The sequence below is a fragment of the Mustela nivalis genome, assembly GCF_964662115.1.
Source record: "Mustela nivalis genome assembly, chromosome: 6".
Lineage (NCBI taxonomy): Eukaryota > Metazoa > Chordata > Mammalia > Carnivora > Mustelidae > Mustela > Mustela nivalis.
The window spans coordinates 17,100,341-17,117,342 of NC_139025.1; the positions used below are offsets into that span (position 1 = coordinate 17,100,341).

The 17,002-nt window shown below is 51.6% G+C and overlaps 2 protein-coding genes across 3 annotated transcripts in view; one reads left to right on the top strand and one right to left on the bottom strand.

Annotated features, from left to right (window-relative positions):
* Window positions 1-17,002, top strand: part of ESRRB (estrogen related receptor beta) — a 166,361-nt gene that overhangs the window by 47,842 nt on the left and 101,517 nt on the right. Inside the window, exon 1 of one of the 2 annotated variants that reach the window (XM_082733624.1) lies at window positions 12,735-13,080. The exons of the other annotated variant lie outside the window; for it this stretch is intronic. Within the exon in view, the coding sequence (XP_082589750.1) occupies window positions 13,031-13,080 (50 nt within the window). The 5' untranslated portion in view covers window positions 12,735-13,030. Of the gene's footprint in view, window positions 1-12,734; window positions 13,081-17,002 lie in introns of those variants that run through there. 2 annotated transcript variants of the gene reach the window in all.
* On the bottom strand, window positions 13,198-16,024 carry LOC309866155 (uncharacterized protein). The gene is made up of 2 exons (XM_082733629.1): window positions 15,935-16,024; window positions 13,198-15,096 (listed from the first exon to the last, which is right to left on the bottom strand). Exon 2 carries the CDS (start codon window positions 14,329-14,331, stop codon window positions 13,321-13,323), a length of 1,011 nt encoding a protein of 336 aa, XP_082589755.1. The 5' UTR covers window positions 14,332-15,096; window positions 15,935-16,024; the 3' UTR covers window positions 13,198-13,320.

A 17,002-nucleotide genomic window follows, 5' to 3' on the forward strand; every position in this document is an offset into this window, starting at 1 on the left:
GGACATCACTAATGGGTGGTCCTGATGGTGTGGGCTTGATCGTAATCACGGAGCTCCCCAGGCATTCAGCACCTGGGTCACGAGGGTGGGGAGCTGCCCTGTGAGGTGGACAGAGGGTTGCTGGACAGTAATCCCCAAGAAGGCGCTGCTTCCCATCCTCGCAGATCTGAAGATAAGACAGGACAGAGAGGGAGCAGGCTGTCACAATGTACAAAGTCAGCCACCGGCTAGTGCGTCAGTTGTACCCCCCAGGGGGGCTGAGCAGAATGTAGATGATGGATATGTTCTAGAGAAGATTGCTGTGGGAGGCAGCCTTCCCCTTCCCAGAGTTGAGCTCAGGACCTCCCTTGACAAAAGATGGAGTGGGACCAGAGTCTGCTAACCAAATAACACGTGCCAGGACCACGCACAGTACTGTAGACACACGATCCTGCAAAAGACCGTTGTAGAGATTTCCAGAAACCTGGGCAGGGAGGAAACATGTCCCAGAGTCAAGGCTAATGACAAGCAGAGTGAGGACTCGAGCTCATCTGCTCGTCCTTATCTGCCCGTGCCTCTCAGCTGCGTCCCCCAGGGACTTGTAACAGGACACATTTACCTGGAGACACTCTCCCATCAGCACACGGAGTGTTCCTTGTAATTCACAAAGTGTTAGTTTGTGTCTGGAGCCACCCCTTATGCTCCCACTCAAGAAAGCACGTCCTGTTGCCAAGTGAATGAAAGTGACATCAATACTATTTAATACCATTAAGTACACCATGAGAAAAGTACTTAACCAATGTTAATATGCCCAGTAACTGTCTCCGTACTTGATAGCAAATCCACTTGTGGACTTCCCGGTGCTGAGAACCCCAAGCTGCCTGTCTCCGTGGGGTGATGAGTTGGGTCCTTGCTCACAGCGGTGCCGCAAGGCCAGCCGCCTAAATGGGGTTGGCCTCATTCTGAATCGGGAAGGACATGGATACAAAAAGCAGGTGTGTTTGGGCAGGCTGCTAGGTTTTAACCATGGCTTCTACCAACATGGCCCCAGGGACTCCAAATAGGGGTTGCCCAGACAACCCTCAGAAGTGTGCGGATTCTTCCCATTTCTTAATCTTGGAGGACTGGTCGAGTTGATTGTGTTGATGCTGTTGAGAGAACCCTGATTTTAGAGATATCCTTTTGATTTTCAAAGTGCGCCCCAGGGAGAACAAGGGATTCTATGGAAGTGGCTTGTGGATTTCCTGCTGGGGGTGGGGGGAGGACCCACTTGCCTAAACCAGAAAAGCTCCTCTTTTGCTGTTTCATATAACAAAGTCCTGGGTACAGTTCCACCTGAAGAAAGACTCTATGGGGCTCTTTTTGTAAAGCTTGGAAACCATTGCTTTAAAATGATGCTTTTGGGGGCTTCTGGGTGGCTCAGTCAGTTAAGCGTCTGTCTTCCGCTCAGGTCATGATCCCGGGGTCCTGGGATCGAGCCCCACATCGGGTTCCCTGCTCCTCAGTGAGTCTGCCTCTCTCTCTGCCTCTGTGCTCTCTCGTACTCTCTCTGTCACTCCCTCTCCAGTAAATAAATAAAATCTTAAGAGAAATAAAAATTTTTAAAAAAATGATGCTTCTGTGATTCCCATAGGTAAAAAGTGTGCTTGCTTGCGGATGAGTCTGTCTGAGGGACCAGCCCCGGTTGGCTGTCACTGAGGAGCTGTTAAGGAACAAAGTCTCTGGAAAAACCCACCCTCTGGATTTTCCTTTGATGCTGGGGCAGGACATGAGGCTCCTTGGCAGAATGGCTGGGTTAGTTAGGATCCTAGGAATGAAAGGAGACGTGCATTGTTGATGTTGGAAGAAACAGGGAAACAAAACCAACTATTTGATCTGGCCAAGACCTTTCAAACCACAAGGAGGGGGAGGGGACGGAATAGGAGGAACACGAGGAAACCAGATCTCCTGAATTTTGTAGGGAGCTTATTGGGCCTCTAGAGGCGACCCTCGGATTTCTTGGGCGTGTCTGCAGTAATCACTGAAGCGTGTCCAGCTGGTTTCAAAATTGCTGCCCATTTGAACCCGCTCCAGCCGAGCAAATTGGCCCTAATGAGGAAATTTTGCTTGGCGGAAGATTGTCTTCCTTCTCGTCACGTCCTCCCTCTTCCGGCTGCCCTTCACCGTCTCCGAGTCATAGAAAGTTAAAATCTACCCTTTGGCATCATTCCATAAAATCAGTTGGTTTCCTCCCCAACGTTACACTGCTTCTCACGTTTTCTCCCTCCAGGACTGAGAACGCAGTCATTCTGATTTGAAAGAACTTCTCCAGGTCTTGGCTAAATACACGAACATGGGGATAGGTTGGCCCATACTGATGTCCCAGAGGCTACGATCCTAAAGAACTTCTCCAGATCTTGGCTAAATACACGAACATGGGGATAGGTTGGCCCATACTGACGTCCCAGAGGCTACGATCCTAAAGAACTTCTCCAGATCTTGGCTAAATACACGAACATGGGGATAGGTTGGCCCATACTGACGTCCCAGAGGCTACGATCCTAAAGTCCTCTTACAGATCCGTGGATTAGGCCTAAGCACCCATCTTCCCAGTTAGCCATGGCACTTGGGTTCGCAGGCTAGCCCACGAAAGCCTCTTCTTCTGTCACAGGACACGGCATTGGCATGGACTCCGCTAAGGTGACATGGGTTAGACAGAGCAAAGGTTTGGGGGTGAGCCAGCATTGGGTTCTAGTCTCGGATTGTCTTCTGGCCGTTTGCACTTAACCCTGGAAGCTTCAGTTTTCTCTTCAGTAGATAAAAGGAGAGGGATGACACACACCGCGGGGGTCAGGGGGGCCTGATGACCCAAAGTAAAGGTCAAGTGGCAGGATAGGGCCGAGTGTGCAGCACGGAGTGGGTGCTCAGTAAGTGTCCGTCCCCTCCGCCCTCTCCACCCCGGTCACTGAGTCTGAAGACTCATGCTAGAGTTGGCGTTCTCCCAAGAACCAGGAAAAAGAGGGAGATGAAAATGTTAGCATACTAGTGAGGGACCGAACCGGAGGATGGGGGAATAGTGAATAAGAAATAGAGTCTTCATGGCTGGGATTTGGTAAAAGGCAGAATTCTTCAGCCGGAGGGGAGTGGAGAAGATGCTTGAGGGAATTGGGGGGCTCAGGGCTGGCTGTCCGTGATCTGTTTGGAGATGAGTTCCCCGAAAACTGTCTTAAGGAAATGTGCGCATTCACCTTGTCTCTTTCTCAGGACAGCTAGCCCAACTGGGGACACTGAGACAAGGAACAACCAGGCGAAAGGAGGGATGTTGGGTAGACCTTGAATGCGTGACACCTGGTGACTCAGCATAATCACAGAATAACCCATAGCACTATTTTCCCAATGTGTGGGTTAATTTAAAAGCAAACCGTAACACTACAGAACAAAGAATAAAGGTCTACCTTAAAAATACTGTACGAACCCAGGGAAACTTTTCACCTAGGGACTGTTATTGAACTAACAAATATTACAGCTCCTAGTTCTGCCCTAACACTGCTTTAACTTTTAAATGCAAATGAAAACTCCAGGTGGTCACATAGAAGAACGGGACCTCAGGGGCCTTCTCTGTCTTTAGAATCTCTGTGTGTCAATGCTCCTGAGGGGCGCCTGGCTGGCTCAGTCCGTTAAGGGGTTAAGTGACTGCCTTAGGCTCAGGCTCAGGTCAGGATCCCAGGGTCCTGGACTTGAGCTTTGCATAGAATCGGGCTCCCTGTTCTGGGGGAAGCCTGCTTCCCCCCTCTCCCTCTGCCACTCACCCCTGCTTATGCACGTGTGCTCTCTCCCTCTCTGCCCCTCTGTGTCAAATAAATAAATAAAACTTTTTAAAATAGAAAAATAAAAATAAATCCACCCATTAAACACAGGATCTATATAGACCACAGGCACTCAGACACACTGCCCCTTATGTGAGCCGGAACAATTCTGAGCCACTAGGAATCTACTCTTGAGAATGACCCACCCCGACCCCCACCGCTATGTATAACTAAGTTAGTGTGGGGGGGGCTGACTTTGGAAATTCCGCTTGGAATGTGATTTGTATTAAAGAATAGGTAAAGAAAACATACTAATTAGGAATTTACCTGTGTTATGAAAATTCAACAACAATCACAACGCAGAACAATAAGAAATTTTCTTGGGGAGAAGTATCTTTTTTCTTTTTAATTAATTAATTTATTTGCCACACAGAGATCATAAGTAGGCAGAGAGGCAGAAGGGGAAGCAGGCTCCCTGCCCAGCAGAAAGCCCAATGCGGGGGAGGGGCTCCATCCCAGCCCGATGTGGGGCTGGATCCCAGGACCCGGAGACCATGACCCGAACCAAAGGCAGAGGCTTTAACCCACTGAGCCACCCAGGCGCCCCCTGGGGAGAGTATCTTATCACTGACATTATTTTGACTTGTTGGAGTAAGGTGATGAACAAAGGAGCTTTTTGTTGGCTTTAGTGTTGTTTTTACGACTGTACAGATGATGACCTCTTATTGTTTGCCTCCAAGGTGGGCTGTTGCCACTGTCCAGCCTGGTGTACCAGCAGGGGTGGCAGACACTTACTGGGTTGCTGCCCCCACCACCATTCCTGCTTCCTCTTCTAACAGAAGTGGGTTCGTTTGTCATTGAATATGAACGTTCTCAGGGAAAGGGACCCTTCCCTCAGCTTCTGGGAGTAAGTGTATTTGAAACCAATCATAGTTATCCATTTCTCCTCTGACAGGGATTGGTTTGGGGTGAGCGTATGACTGGATTCTGGCCAAGAAGATGAGAGATAAGCCTGCAGGGGTCTAGGGATGGGGAGCTCTTAGGAGAGCTCTGCCTCTAGACTAAAATCAAATCAAAACCAACAAATGAAAAACAATTGAATGACATAAAGATTTTTTAAAAAGAAAAAACAAGGACCTAAAGATCAACATTTTCCCCAACATAAGCACACCTATGCACACACTCCTTTCCTGGATTTGGACACAGCTAGGTGAGAAAGGGATACTGATGCCCCAGAACCATCCTTCAACCACAAGGGAACAAGGTAGAATATGCTAAAGATGGCCGGCCAACAAGGTGAAACCATGGGCCCCTGGAATTCTGCTGGGCGAGGAGGTCATAGACCCCCTCCGCCTGAAGCCACTCAACTCTCCCCATGGCTGAAGCCAACAGCTGAAGTCAGGGGTGTGCGTGAGGGGAGACGGTGGTCACGCGAGGAAGTAGCTGAGCTCAGCATGAAGGAAACCAGGGAAGGGAGGGCGCCCTATGTACCGGGCCTCCTGCGTATGGACGTATGGAGGAAGGAGAGGGGGATGGGGAAGGGGGAGTGTTGGTTAGCTCCAAGTGACACCATTGATCTGAAACTTTTGGCAACTGAATCAGAACCATAGGGTCTGAGTGGATGGTGAGAGGGCGGGTGGGCGGGGCAGAGTCCACTGGACCTTTGTAAACTGGAGAGTCTGTAAGTGGGGTGGGGACGAGCCACAGTTATCCACACAATCGTTGTACTCGAGCTCCCTCTCCTCCAACCAAGGAAAGGGGTAGTGGATCCTAAGATCATTTAAATTGAGAGAAAGTCGGTGGCCCTAGACTGCCCCCCCCCCCCGTTTGCTGACTGTCTTTATCTTAGCCCCAGACCCCTGGAAAACAGAGCCTGAGGCAAGTATTAAAATGCTGACACCTTCTTTGGGTGGTGGAAGCCCAGGGATGATAGAAGGGGGACCTGAGTGGGGACAAATGCCAAGCAGTGTGTCACGAGGTGCTGCTTTCCTGCCTGCCGTTTCCTACCCGGCCTCCAGGAGTCTGAGCAGATTGCTTGGCACATGTGTGTCTTTTCTGGAAGGTCTGTACAAAGAAATGATCGTGAAACAGTGCCCAGAGGGCAGAAGAAGGGAGGAATTCAGAGAGCGCCTCTCCTATACTTCTGGGGTGCATTATGTGACCCCTTAGTGAGCTAGGTCTTAGGCACTGGAAGTGGGGGTGTGGCCTGAGTGGGTTACTGACCAAGAGAGAGAAAGGGAGGTGGTCAGAAGGAATGGAGACAGCCCTACAGAGAGAGAGTGTGAGAGCGAGAGAGAGACACGATATTTGGACCCAAGCCCTTGTCCTACACACAGAGACAGCCCATCCCTCCTCATCCTGTGGTTGTCCCTCTCCTTGTGGGGCTCAGCTACCTGCAGGAGGTCTTCCACACCTTCTCTAGCCCTCTTCATATCACCTTTCCAGTCTGCCTTCGAAGCAAGTCCCTCAGGGCTGGGCATAAAATTCCATCTGTGCTTTTAGTAAGGGAGAGTAAAGAGGAATTATTGCTGCTCCTTGCTCGGCTGGGTTTTGTAGAATTACCCCAAAGCAGTGTTTGTCATGCCATTGAGCTGGAGGCCCATGCTTAATGTGCTATCTGTTCTGACCCCAGATGTCTCTCTGCATCGCTGCCCTCCCGCCAGCTCTCCTACGGGCCGGCTCACTCTAGGGTCACTGCTGACAAGTGTGTTACTGGTGTTTACCCATATTAAATCTTGTATCGTTGACTGCCTTTTGCCCACCCCTGTAAACTCTGTCTGGTTCTTCTGCTGTTTCCCTTCTTGCCTTGTCTTGTCCTTCTTGGGGAGGCAAAGCCTCCTAAGTCAGGGGCTCTACCGAAACTTCGCATTCCCAACTGTTATGAAAAATAAAGACGTCAGATCTGGTTCTGCTACAAAGCGTGAACCTTCATCTGGAATCGGTACTGACCCGTTCATAATTACGCTGTTCAGAGCTGCGGGGAGTTCACCAATGGGACTGGTTTCATTACAATATACATTTGTGAAGGTAGTGGTCGGGCAGCACTTTTCTCTTATAAGAACACAGATAAAAGCTATCATCTCAATCATTCTTTATAGAGAGAGAGCACTTTACAGTTTATAAACCATGTACATTTGATTTTTTTCTCAAACCTAAAAGCATTTGCTGTTTTTCCCCCTCTCCATAGAGCATTTTATTAGAGCAAAAATAAAATGCATTTTATTCTGGAAAAAAATAATGAAATCAGAAGCTCCACCTTAATTGAGCCATTAGGAAATGAAAACACATTTGAATGTTCCCAGTTTTGAATTTGGTGTCGTTAATGCCCGAGACAAGCTTAGCCAACATGTTTCTTTGTTCCCATTTAATAATAACCCTTGACGTGTGTGTGGTGCTTTTGGACTAATTTTCCGAAAGTTTCGTGTGTCTTAGGATATCTCTAAGATAATTATTCTTGAGACTAGAGATGTACACGGAAGCATAATTTGTGGGTTGCAAAGCAAACTGTTCATTCTTTCTGTGGCCTGCGTTGACCAGGAGGTTTTTGCAGTTAAAACTATCAACAACCACAGAAGGTGTCCTTTTCCCAGGGATGAGACCCTAGACACAAACTGCGTGTCTTACTATTTGAAACCAACTCTGTTTTATACTTACATTGATGCAAAAGTCACAAGAAATTGGATGATAAATTAATGTGTGATGCAGACACAGAAAATAAGGTCAAAGTTCTTTGTTATAAGGAAAAAAAAAAACCCCACATGTACTGTAATGAAAAATATTTAATTAGATCATTCACTCAATCAATAGCTAGTTGTTCAATGCCTCTTAGGTCCCAGGTACTATCAAACCGTGTTCTCCATGCCCCCCTGCCCCTCCTCCTCCTCTTCTTCTTCCTCCTTCTCCTTCATTTCCCCCCCCAGAAATTTGGCAGAGGACAAAGCTATCACATTCCTGATGTGTTCTTATTCTCCTGGCGATCAGGAGGGAAAAAGATGTTAGTTTCTTTGGAGACACCTATCTCCCCTTTCTCATCTCCCCAACTTGCCTGCTTGCTGCAGTCGCCATCTTGCACGGGACCGCAGGAAGCAGGAATCTTTTTGGCAGGCAGAGAACTTTAATATAGTATTCAGCTCTGTTGGTGAGAATGGGATCTTGAGGCTCAGGGAAAAAAAAAAAAAAGAATACAGGAGCTTTGAAATATCTGGAAGCTATTCCAAGACCCGCAGTAGGGATTTCTGATCATGCAATGGATGGCGGTGGTGGGAGGAGACCCAAGCATTTATTCACCCAAGACATCTCCTTCGTACTTCATCTTTGGTGTCATGGCGGCAATGCTAATGTACACGAGCCTTCTTGCCCCAATAATGGGCCATTACAGCTTCAGGAAAAGCCATCATGTTTCCGCAGCATTTATCTGTCAGCAGGAGACTATTATGGGAGCACAAACTCACATTGTATTAGCGTTATCAGTTAATTATGATCCTTGGGACATACGCCAGCCAATGGGCCGACAGTCTGCTGACCACCACTCAGGAATATAACCCCACACCCCAAATTCAAGCATGTGAGAAGAGAGGGGGCCCAAAGCCACCCAAAGAGGGGTGCGGCTGGGGACATTTTCCCTGGCCGGGAGTCCATGGAGCCCTGGCTTGACCAACACTGTCCGCAGAGACGCACGGGTTAGGCTCTCAGTCTAGGCCAGGCCCACCTTTGTCATCGTGGACGGTCAATGGATACGTTTCCTGGACCCACCTCCCCCGGACCTTACTCTGGGGCGGATCAGACACAGGCTTGGACTGTGACTCAGACGGTTCCACGGAGACGTCTTCTTCCCGTGCGGGTGGTAAGAAGTGGCTACACACTTGTGTGTTTCCCGAGGCATCATCTCGCCTGGAAACGTGGGTTCAGGGAACGTGAGGGTGAGCGACAGGGGTGGCATCCCCCAACAAACAGTGTCCCTCTCCAAAAATTCTTGTTGGTTCTTATCTTTTAGTGATGAAGCCATCAGGTCCTCTGCTCCCCCTGGGGCCCACACTGAGCTCCCCAGCTCCTGCTGAGTGACCCTGCCAAAAAGAGGGGGAAAGCCGCTGCTTGTGGGCCCAGAGGAGCACAGGACAGAGAGGGGATTCAAGACTCTGAGAGACAAGATATGCTGCTTGCTGCTTTCTGTGTGTGTAGAAATGACGGGTGTCCGGGGAGGCTGCCGCAAGACAGGGAAGGTCCCCACCAAGCCTGGGTTCTGCTGAAGGTGGAGATTTTCACCAGGCCCATGGCAAGAAGTGCTGGCGGGGGGGGGGGGGGGGGGTCAGCTGCGGAGATCATGGCAAGGCCACTTGGGTGGGCCTTGAGGTCCGGGTGCAGGTACTGGGACAGCCCATGTTATAAAGCCCTTAGCCAGACTGGGATGGGAAAGAGTGGCTAGTCCGTGTCAGTCCGTGTCTAGCTATCCACAACGCACTTGGTACTTTTTTGTAGCTGGAGAAACACAGGTTTGAGGAAGAGACCGCTCTGTTCCAGGCTGTGTCTGGGTGTGTTTTCCTCCTTCTCTGCCAGTTGGAGCATTTCTCATAGTGGGACAGCAGGTCAGGAAATGGGTGTCCACCAATCTGTGCCTCCTTTTTCTCCCAGGAAACCATGTGCAGAAGGGTGTGGACACAGCAGTCTGGTCCCCCCTAGGTGGAAGTGTGTGTGGAGAGTATGGCCCGTGGCGCTGTTCTGATTTGGCTTCATGTTCTTTAGCAAAGAGTTTGAACTTGGGGGAAGAAAAAGGAGGGAAAGTGAAGAGACACGTGCACAAAAGTTTAGGAGTTTAGGTGTTGAGTAAGTAGGCCCCGAAGATGGTGTGCTTTGCCCATTATTCACCGTGTGACCTTGTGTAGGTCACTTCTCCACACAGGGAAATTTGTAAGTTTCCTTATTTGTAAAGTCCAGTGAGGGTTTTATATTATTCTCCAAGCCCCTCCCAGCTGTTAAGTTTCTGTAAATGTAATAACGATCCATTTAAAGGAGTTTGTTCACAAGAACAAAATGAGCTGCTGTCTGTCCCCTTACACCATCCACAAGGACTGCGTCTAATGCCTTTGTCCCAGTCCCCTTTGGCTGACGTGCCCATGGGGGGCTGCCAGTACTGGGACGCAAGACAGTGACGGGGTGGGTGGCATAGAGCTTGGGGCTGGGGAGTGGTGGTGAGGGGTACAAATAGCACCTGCTCCGGGTGAGCCCTGCAAGTGTTAGGTAGGTTGAAGGAACCCAAGAGCCCCGCCCACTCATTCTACCTCCACACCCCACATCCCACCCCCACTGCCAACCCCTCCCCGCCGCACCTTTGTGCTCTGGAAGAGAGAAAGCTGGGTCATGTCACATGGAGGCATCAGGAGCAGATCCAGAGCCTTCTGCACTCCAGATGGCACTGCCACCTCTCAAGCTAGAGGCTTGGGACCCACCCCTGGCATTGGGAAGGAGCCCCATCCTGTGACCTGGGTGAAAACAGAGCAGAGAACGACTGGTCCCATGAATAGTGTGGGGACCCCCTGCTCAGAGTTTGCCTGGAGAACCAGAGGAAAAGCTGACCCCTCCAGGCTTGGTCAGGTCATCAGGATCCCCTTGCTGGCCAGCCCCCTTCTCCCCTCCGGCAGGGTCTACAGGCTGTCCTACCAGGGAAGGAAAGAGAAAGAACTCTGCCCCAGGGCTGTCTGTGAGGAGGCTGGACAAGGAGGAGGAAGCAGGTCTCAAGGACCTCATTCCCTCCCTGGGGGGTAACTGGCTGGTCCCCAGAGAGAGCTGCTCAGTTCCCTTTCTCCTCCTACCTTGGACAGGTAGTGACTGTGTGGGAGCAGCCCCTAGCTTCTTAACCAAAAAAAGCTCTTCTGTTCCCTCATTGCCCCCTGTGGCTTTGAATCCAATGCCCCATACTGGGGTCAGTACTGGCCCCACGTACTCCCTTCTGGGGCGGCCAGCCTGTCCCTCAGCAGGCCCTATCACCCCACCCCAAATGGCCATGCTTCTATTCATTCAACAAAATATCTATCATGTCAACTGCTCTGTACCAGGCACCATTAAGCACTGGGGATTTTCCTGGAAACAAAAACAGTCCCTACCCTTACAGGGCTTATAATCTAGTGTGTGTGTGTGTGTGGGGGGGGGGGTATTACTCATACTGATACATACATCATCATAGCCTGAATTGCAGAAGGTTCTGGTGCCTTCCAGAAGGCGGGGCGTTCTAGGCAGCAGGTACAAAGACTGAGGGCAGTAAGGCATGAGCTGGGGAGAGTGCAGAGGGACACACTGGAGTCTATCCTGTGAAGCCTTCCTTGGGGACCTGTTTCCCAACTGGGACAAGGGAACACTGGGTGTGCATTTTCCAAAGTGCTCCGGGCGGGGCTGCTGGACTTTTGGAGAAGGGATTTCAGGGGTCCCGGACAGGATACAGAGAAACCAGGCACTGAGGTCTTGGCCTGGGGCGGGGGGGGGGGGGGGGGGCGGGTCGGCGGTTGTGTAGAGGCCACGGTTAAGGAAAGAGTCTCCACACCCTGTTTCCACCTCTAATACAACCAAGTACCGACGTGATTAAAAAAAAAAAAAAAAATCCGGGGCTGTTGGGGGTTCTGCTGCCAGAGCAGACATCTTCATCCATCTCTCTGTGAGATGCCTGCCTGAGCCCCGAGCCCGGAGAATCCCGTGCGTTCCTCCACTTCTGCACACATGAAAAATCACAGCTCTGTTTCCCAGCCAGCACACGCTCACATTTATCCAAGTCAGGGATCATCTGTGGTCCTGCTGCCCGGTCCCCAGCCCCTCCTGGGGTTTCTCGCCAACCTCCCTGCTTTTATTCTTGAAGTGCTTGAATACTGCCTGCGGTTACACTCCATTTAGACCTTATTTTGATGATAAAATTATGTCTTCCCCCCCTACTGCTCATTGTCTTCTGTAGACTATAGGAGAGTAAGGTAGTGGTGTCTCCTGAGGGCTTCCCCCTCCCTTTTAAATAATTCTGTACCTATCCCCTCCCCACACTCATTGGAACCATCAAATTATTATCTCTGTGGCTGGCACATCTCAAAAGATGAAAAGCCCCAGAAGAAGGATTGGGGCATAACTTATAGCTTGTTTTGGTACAGCGGCAGCTCATAATATCCCGGTTCTTGGAGGGAGCAGCAGACAGGGACGCAGGTGTGCTCGTAGCTGGGGATTCAGGTGTGCATGCTTAAGTGTCTACCTGCGGGCCTCGAAGTTGGTTGTTTTAACCACAATTGTATTTTCCTAAGCAGACAGGGATTTATTTGCTCAGGTCTGTGTCCTCGGCACATTTCTTAGCGTTGCCAATGAAGGGCATCATTTTATCCATCTAGAGAGCATTTCATACACGCACACCCTGTATCCAGCTGTGGGAAGGCAGTTCAGAACCAGCTGGCCCAGGAGATGAGATGGGAAGGGAGTCTGCTTCTCTTCCGCTCTCTCTGGCTGTGCCTCACCTGCCCACAGGACCCTTTGCACTTTTGTGCCCCCGGCCCGGCTTGAGGCTGTGAATTTCTAAGTCCCAGGCCTCCGCTGAGTGTGAGAGTGGAGCATTGGGACTCATTTTAATTTGTAAAACAGACCCATTCTAAACGGCTGAGAGAGAGAGGTGAGTTTGCTGGGCCTGCCCGTTATAGGATGGGATGCCGGTGTGTGTGTGTGGGGGGGGGCGGGGTGTATGTGTGTAAACAGCCCATCTGTCAACCCCCCAGTCCCACTAGCCAGTTGGGCCTTTTTTTTTTTTTTTTTTTTTTCTTTAATGGCGAGAGGACAGGCCTTCCGGCTCTACAGCTCGGTGCTCTTACTCCTCAGGAGGTGGGGACCTCGCCCGGGCGTCTGTTTCCATTGAAGTCTCTCAGGCTCACCCCCCTCCCCCCACCCCAGCTCGATTCTGTCACTTTAAGTCCAGCCCCTGAGAGATAGCCAATAGGAGCCAAACCATACATCAGTCTCCCAGCCTTAAAGCTACAGTAGGGTTAGTGGGCTCCAAGTCTCTGGTGCCCGAGCCTCCTCCACGGCTCCCCATCCCCTCTGCCCGCTGGAGTGCGTGCCTGAGTGGGAGCGCTGGGCTGTGCGCGCACGGCTCTCTGCCTCCCTGTCGCCCCGCCACGGCGCTCGCTCCCACTCTGCCTTCTCCCGCTCCCTGTGCCCCTGCCCGGACTCGCACCTCGCCTGTGCCCTTCACTCGCTCTTCCGCGTGATTTCCCCGCCGCCTTTCTCTACCAACTGGGAATGCTAAAACGGGACTGATGGACGTGTCAGAACTCTGCATCCCGGACCCCCTCGGCTACCACAACCAGTAGGTGCTCTGTTTCTCGGTCGGTTGGTCGGTCGGTCTGTCTGCCCTTCTGCCTGTCCGGCTGTCTCTGTCCTGGGTGTCGCAGTTCTCCTAGGGATTTTTGAAGTGGCAGGAACCCCGGGGGCGCTTGGGGGACGTCGGAGGGGGGAAAGCCGCACACTTATGTGGGTTGCCTTCTGGGGGGGGGGGGTGTAAACCTTCCTCTAACTTTTCCCGCACCCCCTTTTACAAACCTCACTTTTAGGTAAGAACAGCGTCTTCTTGTTCACCTTTTCGCTCTGATCTTCCCCCGCGGCGAGAAAATATTTGAGTTTCTGTGGAATAGGGAGGAGCTAGCCCAGAACAGGTGCGGGAATGTCGCAAGGATGTTCTGTCCCGTCCGAGAAAGCCTCCCGGGGGCCCTTTGACTTTAATATTTCTTTCCGTACTGGGGACCACAAACGATCCCGGCAAGGGGCCGGAATCGGACGTGCCGCGCGGGTTCGGAAACTGCAGGCGGCCAGAGCTGTCTCGCCCCGCGGTCCCGGCGGGGCGCCCCGAGGGCGCGCACGGAGCGCGGTGGACGCTGGGCGCACCAGCGGTGCGGGCGACGCGGCCCCGGGCGCCCCGCATGCCCTGCGAGAGGAGCCCGCATCCCGCCTGGGGTGGGGACAGCCGGCCCGGTGCTGCGGCGGAGGCAAAGTTGGTTCGCGGCTTTGGAGGAGGCTGCGCGCGGCGGAACTGACGGGCGTGATTTCCGTGCCCCGGGGCACCTTCGCGCTCGCCTTGCCCGAACCTGGGGTTGTCCGAGCGGCGTGGGCGGCGGCGGGGCTGCAGGACCCGACTCCGAGGCACTGCCGATCCCGGGATTGGGCGGCGTGCCGGGCGCGCAGAGTGGGAAAGTGGAGAGCCGATCCCCCGAACAGCGTGTCCAGCTCCGGGTTCTCCGGGGTCCTGCTCCGGCCACCCGTGGTTTCCCTCCTCCAAGGGCCCTCCGCGCGCGTCGCCCCACTTGCTCGGTGACCTGCCCCGGTTTCCCCTCCGGCGCTCCGCGTCCCGCAGCGCTGGGGGCGGGTGTCCCGGTGTCTGCGTGCGGGCGCGCACAGAGTGGTCCCTCGAAGGCGTAAAAGAACAGTAGAATGGAAACTCTGGGTTCTCGCGGACCTGCTTAACTTCGTGCTCTTCTTCCTCCCTCTCTCTCTCTCTCTCTTTTTTTTTCCCCCTGAAGCAAACTAAACTACTAAAGTCAGTGCCGGCTCCACCATCCTCCATTTTTGTACCCCACCCCCCAAGGAACCGCGACGTCCCTGAAATAAATACTCTGGTAACAGGAAGTGTACTTAAACCCCTCCTCGCTGCACAGACGGCCTCCACCCCGGTGGACCACGCGTGAGAGAGGAGGCAACTTCACGGCAGCATCTCCTGGCGATGACCACACCGGCCCCGTCTCCACGCTGACCTTTTTGGGTCTAGTTTTAGGATTTCCCCCAGCAGAGGGTCCTTTAGGTGCCGCCAGAGCGTAGGAAGAAGGAGATGAGTTGGGACGGACGATAAGGGGAGTCTTTAATTATAATGGATTCAGATTGCCATCAGCCGGAAAAGTCTCTTTTCGTTCTCTTTAAAGGTTACACTGATCCCAGCTTGTGTGGCTGGTGGGGGTGGGGATGGGGGTCGTGCCCTAGGATGCTTTATCTTAAAGCGGAGTGGGAGTCGCCAAAGAAGGCTCGGGGTGGGTGAGTGGGGCTCTGAACAATGTTCGATGCTTGTGGGGCATCTCCTCACATAAAATTACCAAGTACGACAAATATTGGATATTTAAATTATTTAGGCTCCCTCTCTCCAGAGGTGACTTCTTTGGCTGAGCTGGAAATATCTGTGTATTTATCCCTGGCTCAAGTCACAGCCAATAAATATGAAAATTCATATGGGGGAAGTACATCCTTTGATTATGTTGGCCAGAAAAGCAAGGAGAGATGGAGGGTTTAGTAGCCGGATAATCCATCGAAGTGACGAGGTGACGGCCACCCCGGCTTGAATCTGAGGAGAAATATGGGCAAAGAGGGAATGTCAGGGAAGCAGCGAAAGGGGAATGAGCGAGTCGAGATCCTGGGTGTCTGGGAAGAGTCTGAAGTGGAAATCATTTTTGGAGTAAGACTGACAGTGGTTTGGATTCTCTTGCTTCCCTGGTTTCTTTGCAAAGAATTCACTTCTCACTCCGCGGGACGCAGGAAAGGCCAGAAATATACCTGCCAACTCCACTGGGGAACTAAACATCCCTGTGAGATGCCATTTCTCAAAGCCCAGGCAGGACCTGCTGGGCAGAGGCAGCCCCTGGTGTTGGGGGAGCTGGTCCCGTGTGGAGTGTGGAGATGCACGCGTCCCTGGGGAGGGTTTGCTGCTGTGGTGCAGGGGCTCGGAATTTCCAAGGAGGAGCTGGTGGAGGTCAGAGTGTGGGGGAGGCACCTTTCTGACCTACCCCCCCCCCCGCCACTCCCCCCCCCCCCCCCCCGGCGGAGGGGGGGGGCTTCATGACTAGTAGCTTTAGAGCCATTGGTAGGAAAGTAAAAAACGGGCGACTGCATTCTTTGGCATGTTGGAAGGACAGTAGGATGACTCCATCCATTACCCTTGGTGCTAATATTTCTCCGGGAAAGTATATGTGAGTGGGTTTGTGTGCTCTGTACACACAGTTTCCACCCACCCTTACTTGAGCAAACCCGAGGGCACAGGGACCACAGTTCGGCCAGAAAGAACTCTCAAGCCCTCCTCTCACTTGCTAACATGCAGAGAGTATTTTTTAATGCTTTGGGTTATTCTCACTTTCCCAGGTGAGAAATTAACACCCCCCCCCCACAGATACATCCTACCTTCATACCTTCCTCTCCATTTTCATTTTCCTGTAGCCAATCCTGTAGGTGACTCCATTACCATTTCTAATCAATATTTTATGTACATATATAATCAGCCGGGGTAGGAGCGAGTGTGCTGGCCTGCTTGTGCCTGTGTACAAATGTGTCCCTGACCTGATAGGCCGGTGACCCTTAACCAAGGGGTGGGGTTGGAGGGGGGAAGGGGGACTGCCTCACCTACCCTCTGATGACCACTTTGCTGTTGTTAAAGAAACAAAGAACAAAGTGTCCTGAAGCTAAAATATGTGGGTTCACACGTAGGAAGAAATGCCACATGGTAATTCAGAATCAGTGACCCAGAGAAAAACAAAGGGGAAATTAATTTTTAATGGTACATTTAAAAATAAATCAGAATGAGGACATTAGTCTTGGTTTTCCAAGGGAGGGGCTCTAGGAAATAAACCTTTAGGTGCCTGCCACCCTTCTGAAGGTGTGGGCTGCCGTGGTAGAGAATGGGGTGATGTGAGGCTGGACTTGGTCGGGCCCCAAGGCAGTGAGCGAGGAGGAAACAGGTCAGTGTGGAGGGCCCCGGTCCCAGGGAAGGCCCTTTCCAGCTCAGTGAGATCCTGACATCAACTGGAAATTTCCTCTTGGAGCTTATTATTTCCCCAACTCCATTTTAGAAACAATCCTCTATTTTACCAATAATTAGGAACTATGAAAAGACATTTCTTAAAAGAATCCATCTATCTATCTATCTATGAAGAAACAACCTGGCCCACAAAACAGGAATCTTTTCATTCTATTGATGTGGAGTAATCAATAAATATTTCATTTAGTCTGAGAGAGAAGAGACAGAGAGGACTTTGGGGGAAAGTGCTGCCAGAGAGGTGGCCGTGATATTTTGTGGGCCCAACCCTGCTTTCTCGGGATGCGCCCAGCTCTCTCCGTCAGGGGTCCCTTGTAACTTTCTCCAACATGTTTGATTCGTGTTCCTGATAAGTGGATATTTGTCCAAAAAAAATTTTTTTTAAAAAAAAGGTCATCTAAACTCCTGGAAGAAGTTTGTCTCCTTCTTTAGTCTTCTGCAAAAT

What these genes read in the sequence shown, in the direction of transcription:
- LOC309866155 (XM_082733629.1), bottom strand. Translation starts at nt 14,331, where the DNA reads ATGGAGGATGGTGGAGCCGGCACTGACTTTAGTAGTTTAGTTTGCTTC.